We start from the raw sequence: 21,443 nt of genomic DNA on the forward strand, positions 1-21,443 counted from the left end.
TGGTATCCTACAATGCTGCTCCGAAAATTTGCGTGCGGCGGCCCGGGGGGGGGGGGGCGTGGGGGAGGCGGCGTGAACAGGCCTTCCCAGGTGGCGGCCATCCAGCTGAGTTGCGCTCGCTCTTGCGGCTACAGCGTCTCGCTCACCATGTTGTTGAGTTGCTCCCACTCTTGCAGTGCAGCGATAGGCGCCTGCCACATGACTCTTAAAATGGCGGACGGCTCTTCGGTTTTGGGCCTGGTCCACTGAAATGGCCATGGGACACCTTGGAACTCGGACGCTTGCCTGCTAGGGCTTGGGCTCCATTCTCGAAAAGCGTCCCCTCAGCCGTGAAGATTCTACAAAAGTCTTGGGGGCCCCCGACTCCTGCAGGCTTCCGGTGGGGAGCGGCTGCCATGATTGCTCGCGGAATGACCACGACGGAGCCACGAGATGGTGGTGCTCTCATGCTGACGCCAGCTTCAGTCTGAATGATCCAGAAACAAGGTGGGGCTTTCATCGTTTGGGAAAAAAAAAATTTCTAAACCAATGAAAAGTGTTATTTTTAGGTCATATGACCAAGCCTTCCATCTTTAGGAAACCAAAAGTAAAATGATCCAATGAAAAGTTTTATAAACAAGTCACATGACCTGTTATGTGGCATAGGGCTACAAAAAGCTTAGAAAATCCGTTGGCACGTGAGCCGGCGTCAGTAGCGGACCGATGTGCGAATAGGCCGAAGGCAGCACAACGCGCCGAGATCCGGATGGCACCGAGTTAGTGTCCAGCAAGTTGCTGCACTGGTGTGGCTATCCTACAATGCTGCGCCGAAAGACGGCGTGTCCAGCTGAGTTGCGGTCACTCTTGCGGTACAGTGACTCGAACGCGCCGAGATCCGGATGGCACCGAGGTGGTGTCCAGCAAATTGCCGCACTGGTGTGGCCATCCTACAATGCTGCGCCGAAAGACGGCGTGTCCAGCTGAGTTGCGGTCACTCTTGCGGTACAGTGACTCGAACGCGCCGAGATCCGGATGGCACCGAGGTGGTGTCCAGCAAATTGCCGCACTGGTGTGGCCATCCTACAATGCTGCGCCGAAAGACGGCGTGTTCAGCTGAGTTCCGGTCACTCTTCCGGCACAGTGACTCGAACGCGCCGAGATCCGGATGGCACCGAGGTGGTGTCCAGCAAGTTGCCGCACTGGTGTGGCCATCCTACAATGCTGCGCCGAAAGTCGGCGTGGGGTGCCCCGTTGGCTTATGAGGTGATGTCAGTAGTGGACCGATGTGTGAATAGGTCGGAACCAGCACAAGGCGCCAAGATCCGAATGGCAAGTCCTGGATGTTGAGTGCCTCAGTTGAGATTTCTGAGCAGTGTTTGTAAGACTGTCTGAAGCTTATGTGCACCTGCTGCAGCTTCACTATTGCCCTGGTGTGGCCAAAGGTCGCACATGACATAGGCGGCCGGCTCCCGAGGTCCGGCGGAACTTTTTTCCTTTTCCTTTCTGCTTCTTTTCCTACAATCCGTTTCATCTGAAGACACGACCAGGTCCCTGAATGTGTGCAGGGGGACGCTATTGATTGAATGAAAATGGCGGCTTGACACAAAGCTGACTCAAGCGTTGCTGTTGATGCTATACAGACAAAAATTGGTTTTCAGTTTGTACATTCTTCAGGATTTTTTTTTCTATCCAAGTCTGATTGACAGTTTGTAGAAAAATGGCTTCAGATTTTCCACATACTACTCTTCAACATTCTTCCTAAATGTAACAATGTGAAACTCACTAGGAGAACGGCTGTTTCTGTTTCCTTTCAAAATGCTGCCAACAATATTTTCTGAATGGAAGACACCATCTTGTAGCATAAATGGCCGAAAGGGGTTCTGGTCTGGCCGATGGTTGGTGGAGACATTTTGACTATATCTTGGACCTGCCCGGCCTCGCACAAAATGGCGCCGGTATAAATGGGACTCGTAACTCCTTGCCCGCAAATGTATATCTAGAAAATGTTATTGTAAGTGGCCCTGTCGTATTTTAATTACAAAATGTACGTCCACCGATTCCGCAACTGTTAGACACCTTTGTTCTTGCAACCTAATGGCCCGCTCGTTACGTTCCTCTACAGTGTAAATGTCTCCTCATCATATACGATTTCAGTTTGCTCCGTGGCCGGCCCACGTGGTTATAGGCCCGTATTTGTATACTGACATTTTCACAATAAAGGTTTTTAAAACAAAACACAGTAGTAGTATTTACATTGGTAAAGTTTTTACTTTTAGTCACTGTTTTCGAATCAGTAAAAGGCAAGTGAAATAAAGCAGTCCAATTACATGACGGATAAAAGGTATAATATGTAGGAACGCAGTAAAGATAAATGGTCAAGGGCAGTTGTGTTTTTCATTTCTGCAACATAAAGTGATCGATAAGAATCTGATAATCAGGCGTATCGGCGACTAAGACAGCAGGCCGAGTCTCTTTTACTCAACGGCTCCGTCATGGAACGAAGAAACGCCCTTTTTCTCGAAAAAGGAATATATTTTACTTGCAGGAGAGTTGTAAATTTTCCGGGAAAGTACATTAGCCTGGAATATTATAACATATATGTTTAAAAAAAAATAATGTTCGAAAACAATAAAAAGCGTAATTTTTAGGTCATATGACCAAGCTTTTCATCATTAAAATAACAAAAGCAAAATGAACCAATGAAAAGTTTTATTAACAAGTCACATGACCTGTTATGCTTACGTTACGCGCTGCGCGCCGCGCCTCGGATCACTTCCGGGTGCGCTAACGCGGCGTGTCATATAACGCATTACGCGACAACGTAGGTCAAGAATATAGTCAAAATGTCTCCACCAACCAGCGTTCGGAACACAACCCCTTTCAGCAGTCCAAAAAGTTCTGTTAAATGACAACAGAGGGGACAGGCAAGAAGAGCCATCAGTCAAAGAGGGGAGGGCAAGTTCTTCTCTTCCGGGTCATGTTGGGGCGCTACCGGAACTGATCGAATTGGTAGTCTAAAGTGTTTCTGGATGTTTCAGACTAAAGCTGGCGTCAGCATGAGAGCACTACCATCTCGTAGCTCCGTCGTGGCCATTCCACGAGCAATCATGGCAGCCGCTCCCCACCAGAAGCCTGCTGGAGTCGGAGGCCCCCAAGACTTTTGTAGAATCTTCACGGCTGAGGGGACGCTTTCGAGAATGGGACCCAAGCCCTATCAGGGAAGCGTCCGAGTTCAAAGGTGTCCCAGGGCCATTTTAGTGGACCAGGCCCAAAACCGAAGAGCCGGCCGCCATTTTGAGAGTCCTGTGGCAGCCGCCTATCGCTGCACCGCAAGAGCAGGAGCAACTCAACTACATGATGAGCGAGACGCTGTAGTCGCAAGAGCGGGCGGTAAACAGCAGAATGGCAGAAGAGGCACAGTGTAGCAAAAGCGGGCGGAATGGCAACTGAAACGGTAAAGGGGCGCCCCACTACAGCGTGTCTTCAGGTCAAACGGATTGTGGAACAAGGTCCAGAATTGAAGAGTCATCAAAAAGCAAAAAGTTCCGCCGGACCCCGGGAGCCGGCCGCTTATGTCGGGGGCGATCTCAGGCTACACCAGTGCTATAAGACTTGGGGAGGGTGTCGGAGCCAAGCGTCTTCTCCGAGTCCATGGCCATCACACCGCCCCTCAGGGGCCTCCGTCAAGCTGTTTAGGAAGGTAACATATCACATTGTTTTCTAATGCAGTCAGGTCCACAAACGACACTCACTTACTTTGAGAATAGTGAAGCTGCAGTAGGTGGAAATAAGCTTCAGACAGTGTTACAAGCACTGCTCAGAACTCTTAACTATGGCACCCAACATCCAGAACTTATGCCATTTGAGAATGGCAGTGACATTGAAGCAACTCAGGGACCAAAACCATTAACGTACTTTCACGTATGAAAAACTTACTTGGGGAGGGGGCAGGAGCGAAGCGCCCCCTCCCAGTCCGCGCCACCACACCGTATGTTGAAAATCTGAAGCCATCGTTCTACAAAGTCAACCAACCTTGGATTGAAAAATCTAGAAAAATGTACAAACTGAAAACCAGTTTTGGTCTGCATAGCATCAGTAGCAACGCTTGCTATCAGAGTGCATGAGTTTCATGCTCGATCGATTGAGCTAGCCGGATCGGGCAATAAAAAGTATAAAATAGTTATGTAAATAGTTATTTAATAAAATGTTTTACCCTGTTTCTTTGCTGGTGTGTTGTCTATATTTTTAATATTTGCATAGGGTTTGTCGTTATTTTGGGCGGGGTGGGTGACGGAGTCGAGCTGTCTTGCAGCCCTCATGGTGTGGAGCTCAGTTCATCTCACTATTTTCGTATTTCTCATGAAGGGTTGTTCCTAATATTTCTATTTTAGCGAGGTCAAAAAGAGATCCAATTAGTGGCCTACTGATTTTGCTCGATTACTTTTATTTTTTTACACGATTTTTCACTATCTGCAAAGACTAAACAGAGTATTGCGACTTTGTGCTTGTTTGTAAATAGAGAATGATCCAAAGAGAACCAATTCTAAAACAGTAAATGCTTGGATAACAATCAATCAAATGGAGAGACAAGCAGGCACGACGGATTACAACGGGGGCAAAGGCCTGCGTTAACTACCGTTCACTATCTGCAAAGAGAGAGTACTACTAAGAGAAAAGAGGGGAGGGGGGGGGGGGGCAGCGTTCAAAGCACATCAGCGTGCATAAATACGAAAATGTTTTTATCTATCACGTACTTGACATTTTAAAGCTTTTCATATTTGCTATTAAAAAACCAATGAAATTCACAGAAAAAACCATAGGTTATAGTGGATATATAGTTAGGAATTTGCATTTACAAAACCTTGAAAATTCAATGAAAAAACCATTGGTTTTAGGCCATATATAGTTAGGGATTTGCATTTACAAAACCTTATTTTACTCGCATAAAACCATTGAAATTCCATATATAGTTATAAGCGCTAACTATATATCGCGCACCCGCAATCCACTGCTGATGATGTCACATATTACATCATTCATGACATGGTTAGTGACATCACTGATGACATCACTGATGACATCTCAAATGACATCACTGATGACATCACTGATGACAACATCCAGTGACTGTATGTTTCTGTAAAGTAAAAATATGTCTTACATATTGAAGAATGAGTGGATGTATAAGTGTCTGGATGAAGGATTTAGTAGGTGCATGTCTGACTGTATGAGTGAGTGATTAAATGTGTCTCACTGAGTGCATGGGTTAGTGACTAAACTGTCTTAATTTGTGCATCATTATGTCTGTTGTTCTGTAAACTGCTGCATGTGTTGATCAGTAGGTATATGAGTAACTATATGGGTTATTGATTGGTTGCCCAAGTATTTGTATGGGAGACTGAGTGTGTGTGTGGGTGGCTGGGAGGTGTATGACTCTGTGCATAGATGTGTGAGCAGTTGATTCACTAGATGTATGGGTTCAAAAGTGCATGTGGAAACAGCTGTATGGGCGGTTGACTGTGTGCATGAGTGTATTGGTGAGTGAATGGATATCTCAGTGCTACATGTCAAAGTAAGTACATATGTAAAACACAGTACATGTGAGAGTTGACATATATAAATAACTGTGCATAAGAGCCAGTGAATGTGTGAGTGGCTGTATGGATCATTGTGAACTTGTATCAGGGATTGTATAAGAGAGTAAAGTAAATATGTGTTAGTATATGTTTGAATAAGTAAGGTGTGTATAACTGTATAGTTGAGAAAATGGAGGTGTGATTGATTTTTGGCATAACTGACTAGGTGTGTGAGTAACTCCATGGATGAGTGACAGTCTGTGACTGTCTGTTTACACTGATTGTATCTAAGGTTATATTAGAGTCTGAAGAGGTTCATGGTATTATCACATGAATGATATCATCAGTGATGTTATCAGTCATGTCAAATGAGATGTTTTCAGTGATGTCATCAGTGATGTCATTTGAGATGTCATCAGTGATGTCATCAGTGATGTCACTAACCATGTCATGAATGATGTAATATGTGACATCATCAGCAGTGGATTGCGGGTGCGCGATATATAGTTAGCGCTTATAACTATATATGGAATTTCAATGGTTTTATGCGAGTAAAATAAGGTTTTGTAAATGCAAATCCCTAACTATATATGGCCTAAAACCAATGGTTTTTTCATTGAATATATATATATATATATATATATATATATATATATATATATATATATATATATATATATATCGAATAGCCAGTAGGGTTTCTTAAGATAAGAGTGTCAAGATATTAGTACCTAGTGGTATTTACTATACTTAATATTTTCGGAAAGACATTCGGTGGAAGTTACAGTGCCCTTTCATTCATCCTGTATCGTTCACATTTTCTGATGATTTAATCTATTGAGGATATGAAGTATTCTAATATCTCTGTCGTAGGAGATTGGAAGAAGAGAAGCTCACACCAGTCTATTAAGGGGTATGTTCTAATAGGAATTAACTAGAGAGGAATATTATCCTAGAAGGTCAGAGCAGAAATATATAATATTTGTTGCCTTTTCTTACAGGGTGCGAATATTTCCACAAGTATAATTCTTCTGAGGAAGTTCGTACTACCCAAAATAGAACGAGGCAGTCTCTTCGTGTTGATTTGTTTTATTTTATCCTATTCCACCTTTCTTCCTTGGAGAACCTTAGACCCCTGTTATATTCAGCGAGGGTTAGAGGAGTTATTCAGGAGGGACATTTGGATTTAGCTTCATTCTGCTCCCATGAATTCTGTGAACTTGAGATCACTCTTGGCAGAGCCCAACATCGAATTACCACCCTGAACCTGGCTGCCCCTGTGCTGCTGGTGTTGTGTGATTGGTGCTGCTTTGTCTCCCCACCCACCCCGGTGATTGTACTAACCCTCAAAGCTTGGCCCATGCAACCGATTTACTTACCTGCAAGTAGCGTGGCTCCAGGCACCCCCTATCTCCATTGGACAGCATTGGGTCGAACTATGATTTTCATCTCTGCACCCTGCCACCCCTGTGATGCTGGTGGTGCTTGCTGACTTTTGCTCGGAAAACTGAAATTGTAAGTTTGATTCTAGTCTTTTTAACCACAATATTGTTTTCCCCTTAGGGTAACCTTCGACAGTGTGAAAGTGTCGATTTTTGAAAGTGCAAAGGATTTTTGATTAAAAACGTACTTGCCTTATTATGAAGACCTGGGTCTTAAAATAGAGTAAAAACAGAGTATAATTTAATAAAATTGGTCTGGATCTCTTTCCTGAGTCGTGTCTTTTATGGATCATGTGTGAGCAATAAATGTCTTACACTCCTATGTGTTAGGCCTAAGGCTGCTCACCCACACTACCACTAATAGAGCACTTTGGGTTTTGCATTGAGCCCTGTACACTTTTGGTGAATTACTTCACTTCTTTTTTAAAACATTTTTTTTTAAAGCACAGGCCTACAATATTTAACTAGCACCATAATCCTGCCCTAAAGCACGAAATAGAAAGTGGCTTCATAATGAACTAACTTTGAACCCTGTTCAGCTGTGAATGGTAAATTTAATTTTCACAGCCGAGCAATCTACATTAAAGGACTATCAGTAGATCTCCACAAATGTGAAATTTGAGACCAAGCAAATAATGTCTTCAAAAAACGATCCTAAGCGCATCCTAGTTTCCCCATTGTAGTTTTCCTCCAGCCCTAATCACCGCAGCCTGCTTATTTTTTTTGGAATGGAGTGCTGTGTGAAAATTCCATTATTTGTTTTGCTGTTTGTTTTAAAAAAATCTGCACATTGAAGCACTGCTGTGCCATGCCCAGCGTATGTGCTTTGACCCCTAAAACATGTAAGAATATGCTAAGCCCTCATCGGTATGCTCAACTCTCTCTCTTGTAAGGACATAGATTTTAGTGCAGAAACTACATCCACGGCATGGAAAGTTAAATGTCACCTGTGAACTGCAGCACTCATTGTGCCATCCACTATTGCCACAAGTGAAAACGTAGCTTTGGCCCTTTCTGTATAACCTGAAAGCAGCATGAGATTGAACTCTGCTGCTCAAACCTGTCAAAATCACCGTTCTGGGGCGTGGCCAAGCGTCTAAGGCAGATGGCATGCGAGCAACGAGCTCTGGCTGTCAGCCTCATGCAGACAGTATTCTGGCGCCTCTCCCAGGCACTCCGGAGCCCAGATGCAGCTTGGGGAGCTCTGGATGCACGTGTGGGCTGTGGGTTGCACAGGGCCTAGAGGACCAAAATGACCGGGCGCTGCCTGGCAAGATCATGGTCGTGCAGCAGCGGGTGCTGCACCCCCCCCCCCACCCACTCTGGGCTGAGGCGAGTGACTTGAGCAAAGCCAATGGCCTAGGGTGAATGGTCATCCCCTTCAGAAAGGCACAAGGAGAATCTCGTTGGGAAACACAAGACCCATCCCAGCTGACGCAGTGGAACAGGCACCTGCCAGATCCTTAGTGCACAACATCAGGGTCCCTCCCATGGACCTGGGAAAGGCCTGCACAAGTGAGGAACGAGTGCCCCACACATGTGCTGAAAGGAGTGCTCCAGAAGTCAGGGCGGGCAGAAGCCTGAGATGCCTGGTAGGATCTGGGGGGCCCAGTGGGCCGTAGCAACACCCTAGACCAGCAGGAAGAGACGGTGGTGGGCAGATCTGACCCCTGGGAAGCTGCAGGTCGTGAGGAATGGTTGCCAAACTGAGATTCTGCCTCCAGATTGGGAAGGCCAGAGATAAGCAGTGGGTGCTCGTGCCTGCGGAGTGGTTGGGCGGCTGTTTGGGCCCCTCGTGCAGCCCAGGAGGAGGGGTAGGGCCTGAGCGGGGAGGTATGAGGCCCCCTACATATGGCTGGCCTGCCGCAATAACTTCCGGACAGTGATTGATAAGGAGCAGCTGCTGCTGGATACGTGAAGGCTGCAGTAGGGCCCGGGGCCTTTGAGAAGGGATGGTATGCCCCAAGACACTTGGAATGGGACATGGGGTGGACCCCGCCCCCACCCTGAGGGGCTCCTCAAAGCATGTGTACATAGTCCCCTGGAAACAGGCCATGGTCTAGAAACCTGCACAGCTGTGATCCTGGCTGACATTAAAGACACTAAAACTGCCCTTGAGAGTAAAATTGTTGCAGTGGCCCTGGATCTAGGACTCCCCTGGACTGACCATAAGAAATTGTCAGAGCGAGTGGTTTAAATGGAGCACACTCTGCTGTAGGGTGTGAATCATTGCAGTATCCACTGCAACCCTGAGCTCCAGTCAAGTCAAACTGTTGACTGGATGCTGAAGGCCTTCCCAGGTGAAATAAGATCTGTCTGGTGGGAATCCTGAAGACAACAGAAGGCGCAAGTATGGAGTTGTACTTGGAGAACTGGCTTCTCACAGAGGTGGTGGAAGGCAAGGCGTCACACATGTTTATGGATGAGAGGGCGCACAGAGTGCTGGGAAAAAGACCAGCGCAAGGTGCACCTCTCATTCCAATTGTGGCACGGTTGCTCATTTTCCATGACTCAATTTTGCAAGTGGCACAGGCTCTTGGTGGGTTGGGGGGGGGGGGCTGGTGAACATTTACCCTGACTACACTATCGCTGTCCAGAGGCAACAAGAAACATTCCAGCAAATATGTTACAACAGAGAGGCGCACTTCTTCCACACGTTTTCGGATACATGAGACTGGCTGGGAACAAAGGGTTACTCTTCCTCCTACTGTTGTTATGGGTGAAGGTGATGCCATTGATGAGTATGCTTCGGCCTTAAAAGTATTAGACCTCAGATTTAAAAAGAAGCGTAACATTATAATGGAGAGGCATAAATATTATATGAGGAAACATTTACCTGGCGAGTCTATTGATGCATTTGTTAGTGATTTAACAGTTTTGGCTTCTACGCGTGAATACAAAGAGTTTCATGATGAAATGTTAAGAGATCAAATTGTTGAAAAAACTAATAACACAAAGATACAAGAAAAATTGCTAATTACGCAAGATCTCACTTTAGATAAAGCTTTAGAAATAGCTAAAAATATTGAATCAACTGCTATGTATATGGATCAAATGGCTTTAGAAACGAAAACTCCTACTTTAGCTGTAGACAAGCATGTAGTTAAGAAAGAGCTTAAGTACGACAAACAAAAAAGGGTGTTTGAATGTTATAGATGTGGAAGTAGTAATCATTTGGGAAATGCTCCTTTTTGTCCTGCTGTAGACAAATTTTGTGCGAAATGCAAGAAGAGGGGCCATTTTTCAAAGTTGTGTAAATCTAAACCACAGTATAATAGTTCCAAAATAAATTCCAAACCTTCTTCTAAGAAGATTTTGGCTATTGAAGCCAAACCCGAGTTGAATTCAAATTCTGACAGTGATGAGGGTAATGAGATAATGATGTTATCCAATATTGGTGGTTCTGAGTCTCAGTGTTTTCCACCCATGTCCATTTGTGAGGAAGGTGTTTCACAAATTTTTAAATTACAATTGTCAAACATTAAGCGTCCTCATTGTCAAGTGGAAATTCAGGGTAAGCAAATTGGTATGATGGCTGATTCAGGTTCTTTCTTCACATTAATTGGTCCTGATGAGTGGCTCAAATTAAAGCCATCCGGTGTTTCCTTAAGGAAATCGTTCATCAAACCTGTAGGTTATGGTGGTAAACCAGTCGATGTTTTAGGTGAATTCGATTGTAATTTAACCTTTAAAACACGCTCTGTCCCAGCTTCGGTGTATGTTGCGGATGATAAGTCTTCTCTTTTGGGCTGGTTAGAACAGAAAAATCTTGGAATAATTCTTGATCCTAATAGTGAGAAACAAGTTCTTCTCAGAGATCAAGTCATCCCTGTTTGCACCATTAATTCTTATGATTGGAAATCAGCCTTTCCTACTGTATTTTCTGACACTTTGGGTAAGATCAAAGGCTTTTCTCATCAAATTATCCTTAAACGTGATGCTCAACCAGTGGTACATAAGTCCAGAAGGGTTCCTCTAGCTATGAGAAAAGAATTAGCCCTAGAGTTGGATTCCCTGTGCAAGCAGAAAATAATTGAACCTATAGAAAGCTCAGAATGGCTTTCTCCAGTTGTTTTAGCCAGAACACCCAATGGAGTTCTGAGAATGTGCATTGATTTGAGGGATCTTAACAATAGAATTTGGGTGGACAGACATCCTCTTCCGAACATTACGGAAATGTTAGGTTCTCTTGAGGGTGCAAACGTTTTTACCACATTGGATATGTCATCGGCGTATCACCAAATTTCTCAGAAAAAAGACAGTCGGCACCTTACCTCCTTTGTAACTCCTTCTGGTGCTTATCGTTTTAAGAGAATGCCCTTTGGGTTAGCCTCAGCATCAGCGGTGTTCCAAAGGGTTATGGAATCCTTGTTTGCCAAGGTACCTAATATTAAGTGTTTTCAGGATGATATGCTGATTTATGGTAAAGACATGGAATCGCATGATAAAACCCTAGCCACTGTTTTATCCATTTTAGCAGATCGTGTTGCAACTTTAAAGGCTGAGAAATGCAAATTTGCTGTTCAAGAAGTTAATTATTTGGGTTACAAACTATCAGAGAAAGGGATAGAACCTAAGGAGGATCTGGTGTCTGCCATCAAGGGTTTTCCCAGTCCTCAGAACAAAGATCAACTTCGCTCATTTTTTGGTATGTTAGAATTTTATGCCAGATTTATACCTAACTGTAGCAGTAAAACACATGGTTTAAGGTCACTAATGAAAAAAAATCAACAATTTGTGTGGTCAAATGATCTGGAGAATGAATTCCAAGTTATTAAACTGGAGTTAAGTAATGCCATTCCCTTAGAGCATTTCAACACACAAGATCGGTCTATTGTTGTCACTGATGCTAGCCAATATGGTTTAGGTGCTGTATTACTCCAAAAAAGAAATGGCAAGAAAGAGGTTGTAGCTTTCGCCTCACGCACTTTGAGGGGTGCTGAATCAACTTATTCGGTTGTGGAGCGAGAAGCTTTGGCTTGTTGGTGGGGTGTTAATCACTTCAGACAGTATTTATGGGGTTCTGAATTCACTCTACGAATGGACCACAAACCTCTGGTCAATCTGTTTTCAACCAAAGGTGCTGGGAATGCTACCCCACGCATAGCTAAGTGGCATTATAGACTGATGGAATTTCATTTTCATTTAGAATATATTCCTGGAGCGAAGAACATTTTTTCTGATTGTCTGTCTAGATTTCCGTTAGCCTCGGAACATTATAATGAGTCGGAAGAGGAGGAATTTTGCATTGTGGCCTCCTTAGCAGCAGATTTGGATTTTGCATGTATCTCAGAGGGTGAGTGGAAATTGGCTGTTGAGCAGGATGTAGTGTTTAAAGAGATTATTTCTATGCTGAGTAAAGGTTGGGTATCCAAAGGTGAGGAAATTGATGTTTCAAACATGTTTTTCCGGAATTGAATTTTGAATGTGGTTTACTTAGGAGACTGGATTTATTAGTTGTACCATTGTCTCTTCAGAGTAGAGTTTTGGAGATCGCTCATGAAGGTCATATTGGTATGAGAGCAATGAAAAGAAGACTTAGGGAGGTATTTTGGTGGCCTGGTTTGGACCGTTCTGTAGAGCATTTTGTTAGGGATTGTATATCGTGCGCCACCAGTGACAAAACTCAGGTGACTTTTCCCAGTCCAGTTGAAGCTGTCCCTATTCCAGACAAACCTTGGATCAAATTGGCTTTGGATGTCATAGGTCCCATGTATGTGTTGGATGAAAGGTCTAGATATGGTTTAGTCTTAATTGATTACGGGTCAAAGTGGCCAGAGGTAAAGTTTGTAAGGGTTGCAACTACTAGTGAGGTTGTTTTATTTCTACAATCGTTATTTTTAAGAGAAGGTGCTCCTGTTGAGCTAGTAACAGACAACGGAGTACAATTTATGGCTAAAGAATTTCAAGACTTTTTGTCTCATTGGGGTGTTAAACACATTACTACTTCGTTATATCACCCTCGCAGTAATGCTCTTGTAGAGCGCTGTAACAGAGTTATTAAGGATAACATACAATTATCTGTGGTGAATGGTTTGAATTGGAAGAAAGAGCTTTCTAATTTACTTTGGGCTTTACGAACTACTCCTAATGCTATCACCAAAGTTTCTCCTTTTTCCTTATTGAAAGGGAGATTAGCCTCTTCAAAGTTAGTCAGGACCTGGATGGGTGATTTGAGTGCTTCCAAACTTGATTCTGATGTGGTGAAGGCCAAGAGTCTTATTGCTCAAGGAATCGATTAAAGGAAGGAAACAAGTTTGTTTCAAAGAAGGAGATTGGGTCAGAGTTAAGTTTCCTGGTTACATTGCCAAGGGTCATTCCAAGTTTTCTTGTCCCAAACAAATTGTTTCTGTAAGGGGCAGGTCGGTGATGTTGAAGGATGGTAAATGGTGGAACATGGAAAGATTGTTTAAACAAAATTTGCATGTTGACTCTAGCACGGAATCTAAAAATTTACTGGTTCCTGTACATGATGGGTCTGGTTCTACAAAGGTTAAACCTGTGATCAGAGTTTCCACAAGAGTGCGTAAAGTTACTGTTAAATACAAGGATTATGTATAATCTTTATATTGGTTCTTCTTTCTTACTGTATTGTGATGATATTTGTTGTATAATATTTTGTTTCAAATCTAAAGGGGGAAGATGTGTTGGGTCTTAATGTTTCTTTAATTAATGTGTGTGTATTTACAAATGTAGCACATGCCACCATGATGCACGTTCTATCCTGGAATGGTGGCATGTGGAATGGCTTATGGTCAGTTACTGTTTGCTGTCCCTCTGGCCGGTCGTTTCATTGGATCTTTCTTCTTGCAAATAAAGGAATAAAAGATTATTGGATTTATCTTCATCCTTTCAGTTACCCAGTCATGTGAGCCGCCCAGGGAACAAGAGTGGTGGCGTCAGCGATCAAGAAGGAGGCGGTGCAGGGGACCAAGAGCGGCCCCCAACCAGATCTCAGGCAGAGATGGAGAGGACCAAAATGGTGGCAGATATCCAGCTGCACCATTCCTGGGAGTCAGGCAACAAATGGGAAGCCCTGGCCTATGAATCGGAGGAGAACTCCAGTGACTCCTGAAGCTCTAGAGTGGGGGTCAGTAGTCACCCCAATAATGGCCAATACAATGCGACGGAGCACTGTGGCCGACAGGTAACAGAGGAGCTGCCCAATGGGCTCACCTGATGGCACGATTAGATGCTAGGGAAGACATTGAATAACGTAACAGAACAGGTGCATTAATAAAGCGCACAATTACCCGTAGGTGTCTTGGCGCTGAATAACAGATGTTTATTGTTACACGACTCAATGGTACTCATTTTATCGACTTCAGATGGATGAAAGGCTGAGTGGACCCACCGGGATTTGAACCTGTGACCATGAGGTCGAAACACAGGCCCCTGCAATGGACACATTAGTCCACTGAGCCACCAGACCCGGCTAATAGACATACACGAGGCTAGGCTAGCCCCCTTCTATCTATCCCAGAGAAGTAGTGCAGTCATTTTTGTTTGGGATGGGGCAACAGACACCTTGGGTATTAGGGTGGGAGGGTGGGTGGGTAGTTCTGAATCCGTAGCAGGAAGGGGTGGGTTCATGGCATAGCTAGGTGCATACTAAGACACCACAGAGAGGGAAAACCACCAGATCAGGCTAAGCACCAAGGACAATGGCTACAACTCACCTGTCACCTCTGGCCTCATCCTTAGCGTTCTGTCCTGGAGTAATAATGGGCTGGACAGCAAGCTGAAAAGGGGGGCAAAGTGAAAATACTTTTCAAGGCAGAACCCAGACATAATTCTCCTTCAGGAGACGCACCATTCCAGGAACACATGCTGGGTACTACAACATAGCAGATGACGCCTGCTAGCACACACAGGCTTTTCATCCTGATTCAGAGGGGTGGGCATATTGGCCTGTGTTGCTTCCCCTGCAGGTCACCTGCACAAGGGTGGACTGCCAGGGCTGTCAGGCAGCCCTAAGAAGGCAATGGAATGAAATAAATCTGACACTTTCCACTTGGTACTGATCCCCCTATACCTCCCAGGCCTCCCTCCCCCAGACCTACAGTCCGAGGGGCTGTACTGCATAGTGGCCTGGCTAGCGGAGGTGCCCAAAGCCATACTCCTGATTGAGGAGGGACCTTAACTTGCCAAAGCAGCTCGGACAGGATGACCATTACGGGGGAAGGCTCAGATGGGATGCTAACCAGCCATCCTTTCTGGACAGTATGGAACTGGCTGACATGTGGCAGGAGGAACACCCAGGTAGGCAACATTACACCTACAACTCCAATCAGCTTCGCTCACAGTCCAGGCTGGATTCCGTCCTGATCCCAAGACACCACCTGGGTAGGTTTGGACACACCACCATCCTAGCCTGGGGCATCTCAGATCACTCACCACTGACTACGCATCTCCGGACAGGTATATGGAGAGATGGAGACCGGGACCTGACCATCTAGGACACCAGCAAGCTAGTGGCTGAGACAAAGAGACAGTGCTTTAAGGAAAATGCAGGAGCGGTGGACTTGGAGATCCACATGTGGGAGGCCTACAAGACCGTCTTTTTTTGGCGGACCTATAACCCAAGTTGCTGCTAAACGTAAGGAAAGGGATAAGGAGATCTGGGACCTTGGAACTAACACAGTAGAGAACACAGTACTTTAATGGCCAAGGCCCTAGACCTGACGAGCAAGAGAGTGGAGAAACAGGTGGTGCTGGGCCTGTTACACCAAGAGGCAAGGGCGATGTATAGGGCGAAACAGGGTAAACTATGAAGCTGATAATAAGACGAGCAAAATGCTGGCATGGCTGGTTAAAAGGGAGGAAGACCAGCAATGGATTACCACAATCTATAGGGGGGGGCAGAGGGATACACAGAAACCCCAGTTGACACAGTGCAAGCCTTCGCAACTCACTTGGAGGATCTCTACCAGGCCAGGGGAGGAACTGAATACCTTCACTAATGATATACCTGCGCCCAGACTTCTGGGACACATTAGTAGAGTGGGAGGCAGAGCTTTCAGACCAGCAATTGGCTGTTGCCATGAGCCAGATAAAAATTGGGAAAACCCCAGCCCCTAACAGTTTCTCCACCCCTCACCCCACAGCTAATCTAATACATAAAGTCCAAAATAGTGGGCCCACATAGGATCATGTTCAATAGGGCCCAGAAAGAGGTAGCCCTACCTCCGGATCTGCGAAAGACGACCGTAGTCATGATACACAAACAAGGGAAGCCCTGAGAAGACTGTGTCTACTATCGGCCAATATAGCTCCTCAATCTGGGGGCTAAAGTCCTGGCAATGGTTCTTGCCCAATGCCTCCTATGGTGATCTGGTGTATGCAATTTGTAAAAATTGTGCATCGGACATGTGGCTGCCCCAAGACGTTTGATAAGAATAGCCGCCTTAACCGGAAGTCCCTGATCAACAAGCGTGAACTTTTAACACACACCTTCAGAAGAAGTGACCTGATCCTTCTAGTGACTATACTCCGTTCCTTTTAGCTATCTATGCCGGTAACTCATGCTGACAACCTTCACTCATTAACGGATACCGCGTCTATCTCCATTACGGAAGCTTGTAGAATTATATTCATCAAGAGCAGGACTCCCAGCAATTTCCGACTGGATACCCTTATCTCCACCTGATGCCATAAAGCCCAGTGGGAATTTGCACATTAAGACTGAGACGATAGCAGTGGAAACCGTTACTATTTATCGTTTGTTGGTTACTCCCCTGCTTCTGAAGCCTATCAGCCCTCTATAACCTCCTTACTCTATCGGAGAACTCTGAGAACTTTCATCACTCGGCTACATGATATTAGTTGCTTTATATAACTTGTGTATGAATCATCTGTATGTGTATTGCATTACATGTGTATGTTAATATTTATATTGTTTTGGAATTAGTGCTCAACGATCGTAACTTGTGGTAAATACATTGTATCTGATGTATATGTACTTTCATGTATTTTTCTTGAATTTTTGCTTTTTTATGTCTCAACTTTTAGATGTATTTCAATAAAAAAGAATTTCATATGTTTTAAACAGTGGTTGATCTATTGCACTGAGCTTGGATTATCCCCCACATTATGTCAAGAATAAATTAATGTAATGTGAATTGTATGTAATGCCTAGGAATTTTTTTCTTCATTGTGTGTTAATTGCAAACTGGTTCTTGTAACCAGTCTTTACAGTCTTCCTGCATGAGATTAGATGTGTCAAAATGTTTTTATTATTTGTCCATATTAATTCAGCCTGGAATTTGGGTTTGTTGTGAAGGAAAAGAACTCCATCCCAAAAAGTCTCCTGACCATACAGGCACATCCTAATCTATACTTTGGTTCATAATTATCAGGGCACAGCTCTGTTCCTGTATTTTGCCACAAACCGACCACTTCTGGCGAGTTGATATATGATTTGAAAATGCTTTGGGCTATATTTATGGCAAAGTGACGTAGTGCAGCAAGTCACTTGGCCGCGTCACAGGGAAAGGGCAGGAATGCGCTGCATCTATCCTAATACAGCACATTTCTGTCCTTTCCCCAGCGCTAAAGCACAATGGGCTTCCTAGTGGCAATGCAAGCACCCTTGCAGCAGGGTGCAAGGGTGCCTCCGTTGCATGCAGGACTGTTTTTGTGCAGGAAGATGCACCTTTCTGCACAGAAACAATCCTCTGAGGCATAGTCCATTTTCTGTGTGTGCTGCACACCTGGAAAGAGGAAGTAACAAGAAGAAAAAAAGCTATTTTTTCCTCGTTAGGCCTTGCATGGTAAGGCATACGATTTAGGTACCTTCCCAGGTTTACCAGTTCTGGAAAAACTGGGAATGCATGGGAGCTGCATGGGAACATCCGCACAACGCCTTCACAGAGCAAAGGATCGTAAAGCAGCGATTTGCGCTGCGTTGTTACTCCTGATTTTTTAAGCTACTCGATGTTATGTGGTCAGCATTCTAGTAGCTGGGTGGGCGGAGTTAGTGGGGTGGAAAGGAAGAGGAGGGGAATGGACAGGATAGGGGCAGATAGAGTAGGGACAGGGATGTGATAAGAAGTGTATAATAAAGCTCTTGAATAGTTATCGCAGTGTCTGTCATTATTAGTTTAAGGACACTACAACTGGCAACGAGGGTGGGATGGGCATGATCACTGCCCACAGAACCCCATGAGAGTGCCCTGTCCCGTGCAGCGTCGAAGAGAGGAAAACGCTGCCGAGTGAAGCGGACTGCCGCCTGAAAAGAGAGGCCAGCAGCAGGTCACCCTGTCTCCCCAGCGACTAGGAGGGAGCTGAGAGGGAGCCGAAGCAACAAGCGCTGAAACGCTCGGGGGAAAAGGAAACTGTTCGCGCCGAAACGCAACTCACGCTGAATGCGTGCAACTTGGCAAGCGCTGAAGAAAACAGAAGTCGGGAGCCCACTCCGACTCTGCCTAGCCCCCAAAGTGAAAGAGACCTGCTCCGAGCGGAGAACGCTGCCCCAAGAAGGTCCGCCGATAAGCGCCGTTGAGCGCGTTCAAGATGGAGCCCGGCTGGCTTCTGACATCGGAAACCTCACGCCCGATGCGTGAGCTTCGGTACGCTGTCGCCGAGTGGACGCGACACCTGGTGCAGCAAGGCGGGAGCCCACCCCAACCTCACTTGGCAGTAGCAGTGGCTGGGGAGAGCTGAATCCTGATGTGTGCTGCCTCCTGAAGTCGCCTGCCGGTGAGTCCTGAGTGAATTGGGGCTGAGTGAGCAGAGAGAGAGAAAGCCCTGCGTGCATATAGTAACGGCGGCCATCTTGGAGTCAGGCAACTTTGAAGACAGACCCATTGGTCATTGTGGGGCGGCCATCTTTAAGTCAGGCATAGGATTTTTGCCAGTAAAGCAACACACATGAGCGACAAAGACACGCATGATGAAGGTATAGCAGCGCAAGTGAGCAAGAAGAAACAGGCACGAGCAAAGCCAAATCAGCATTGAGAAAGAAGCGACCGTAATCAACCCATCCAAGCACTTTCGAACAGGTTGACTAGAGGCAGAAAAGGCGGGAAGCACGCGCCCCCAAAATGGTGACCCCAAATGTATCCCCACAGCGAAACGAAGTCAAGCCCATCGTTGCAGGAGGGTCGCACCTGCGGGCCCCGGAACCTCTAACTCTGACCACACGAGGGAGCATGGGTCCCAAGTGGCAAGAGTGGCTTGAAGACTTCGAAGATTACATTGAGGGATCAAAAGTGATTATCGATAAAGAGAAATTGATCGCTCTCCGCAACCTAGCTTGCCGAGAGATAAGCAACATAATCAAAGACCTCCCCCCTGCAGATGCGGGAACCTACGATAAAGTACGTGAAGCACTGAACAAAAAGTTTCTCCACAAAAGAAATGTGGACTATGAACGTCATGCGTTTCATCAAGCGCGCCAAGGGAAGGACGAGGCGATGAGCGCATTCATCACTCGGCTGCGACGGCTATCCAGACACTGCGAATTCGACACCGTCTCAACAGATGCCGCCATAAAATCTCAAATCATAGACGGATGTCACTCAGAAACGCTCAGGAGGCGGCTGCTAAGAAAACCCCATGAATTAGACGAACTCGAAGAAATGACTCGCATCTATGATCAGGCTGAGGAACATGCTGCCGACATTGAAACAGGGCGCAACGTGAGCCATGAACAAGTGCGACGCGTTCAAGCCAAAGGTGGCAGTCGAAGAAGCTCGAAAGACAGGCAGTGGAGATTGCGTGCGTCATCTCATCAAAGACACTCAGGACACAAGAGGCGAGAACCCTGGCAAAGGGAGAAGAGACCAGAGAAGTCAAGGAAATGCTATAGGTGTGGATACGACTACCCCCATGCAGACGCCTGCCCTGCCATGGGTCAGAGATGTAGGAGATGCGGACGGACGAACCACTTCGAAGTGATGTGTGGGGACTATCACAAGGAGAGGCGAGGTGACACAACAAGACCGTCTCGTTCCGACACCAGAAAGCACCATGTACGAGCTGTACAAGAAAAAACCACACTATCTTCAGGCTCGTCACACTCCAGCCGAGAGTCTCGCAGATCTCGATGGGAGCGGAGGTCACCATCCCGAGACTCCAGGCCATCATCCAGAAACTCGGTCTACACCATTGAATACGTGAACATGATCGCGGACCCTGACCAACTCAAGAAGTATCCACGTTTGGATATAAAAGTAGGGAACCATGACACTAAATTCGTGATGGACAGCGGAGCTTCGCTGAACTATATCCCAGTCATAGAATATGAGAGGATGAGCCCTAAGCCTTCACTAACGTATGCACCAGTCCGAGTTTTCACTTGGATGTCCAAAAGGCCACTTCAATGTTTGGGAAAGTTCCCGACAACGCTCAAACACGACACCATCACCATACCGGCAGTCATACACGTCATCAAGGGCCCAGAAGCCGACTGCCTACTCAGCTTACCAACTGCCGAGCGTCTCCGCCTTGTTGAGATTCTCTTTAAGGTCAACGATGACCAAGACATTGTCAGCAAATTTCCCAGGCTGTTTCAAGGACTAGGTAAGCTAAAGGGTTGTCAAATACGTCTGCACATCAATGAACAGATCAGGCCCGTGGCACAGCACCCTCGACGCGTACCCTTCCATCTCCAGACGGCCGTTGAGGAGGAACTCCATGATCTCCTAGCAGCAGACATCATTGAACGGACGGATGGTCCAACCCCGTGGGTGTCGCCAGTGGTTATCGTACCCAAAAAGGGCACCTCTAACAAGGTGAGGCTGTGCGTCGACATGCGACTACTCAACACTGCGATTGAGAGGGAACGCCATCCGGGGCCGCATCTGAGCGACATGATCTCTGCTTTGAACGGGGCGAGAGTGTTCTCAAAGCTGGATTTGAACAAAGGCTATCACCAGCTGGAGTTGGATGTCAAGTCCCGTTATATCACCACATTTGAAACTCACTTAGGACTCTTCAGATATAAGAGACTGAGCTTTGGTGTCTCATCAGCCACTGAGATCTTTCAAGAGGCAATCCGGCAAATCATTCAACATATTCCCAACACTCTCAATTACAGCGACGACATCCTTGTGTATGGCTCGGATGTCCGTGAACACAATATATTGATCGTTTTCCTTTACCTAAAATAACTGAAATGGTATCTTGCCTTAACCCCTTCGATGCTGATGACGGAGCGGTTCCGTCATCAGCATCGGTTGGGCTGTGCTGATGACGGAACCGCTCCGTCATCAGTACAGCCCTGGGGGAGAGCGCTGGCGCTCCCCCCCCTGTGCAGCGATCTTGGGGTTTTTTGCTGGGGTGGCATCGGAAGACTTTCCGCTGCCACCCCCTGGCCCCCCCACGCTTCCTGGTGACGTCAGCGCGCACAGCGCGCGCCGACGTCATCAGGAAGCGCTGGACGCGCTGGAAGCCATTTGTTTCCAGCGCGTCCAGGAACAAGGTCGGTGTTTGGTGCTCCGGT

The 21,443-nt window shown here is 46.0% G+C and overlaps 1 protein-coding gene across 1 annotated transcript; it reads left to right on the forward strand.

Annotated features, from left to right (window-relative positions):
- The first annotated feature begins 19,041 nt into the window (after positions 1-19,041).
- On the forward strand, positions 19,042-21,111 carry LOC147671311 (uncharacterized). Its single transcript, XM_086948083.1, has one exon. The coding sequence runs from the start codon at positions 19,042-19,044 to the stop codon at positions 21,109-21,111; it is 2,070 nt and encodes a 689-aa protein (XP_086804209.1).
- The last annotated feature ends 332 nt before the right edge of the window (positions 21,112-21,443 follow it).

The sequence above is a fragment of the Lissotriton vulgaris genome, unplaced genomic scaffold (genome assembly GCF_964263255.1).
Source record: "Lissotriton vulgaris unplaced genomic scaffold, aLisVul1.2 SCAFFOLD_2606, whole genome shotgun sequence".
Taxonomy (NCBI): Eukaryota; Metazoa; Chordata; class Amphibia; order Caudata; family Salamandridae; genus Lissotriton; species Lissotriton vulgaris.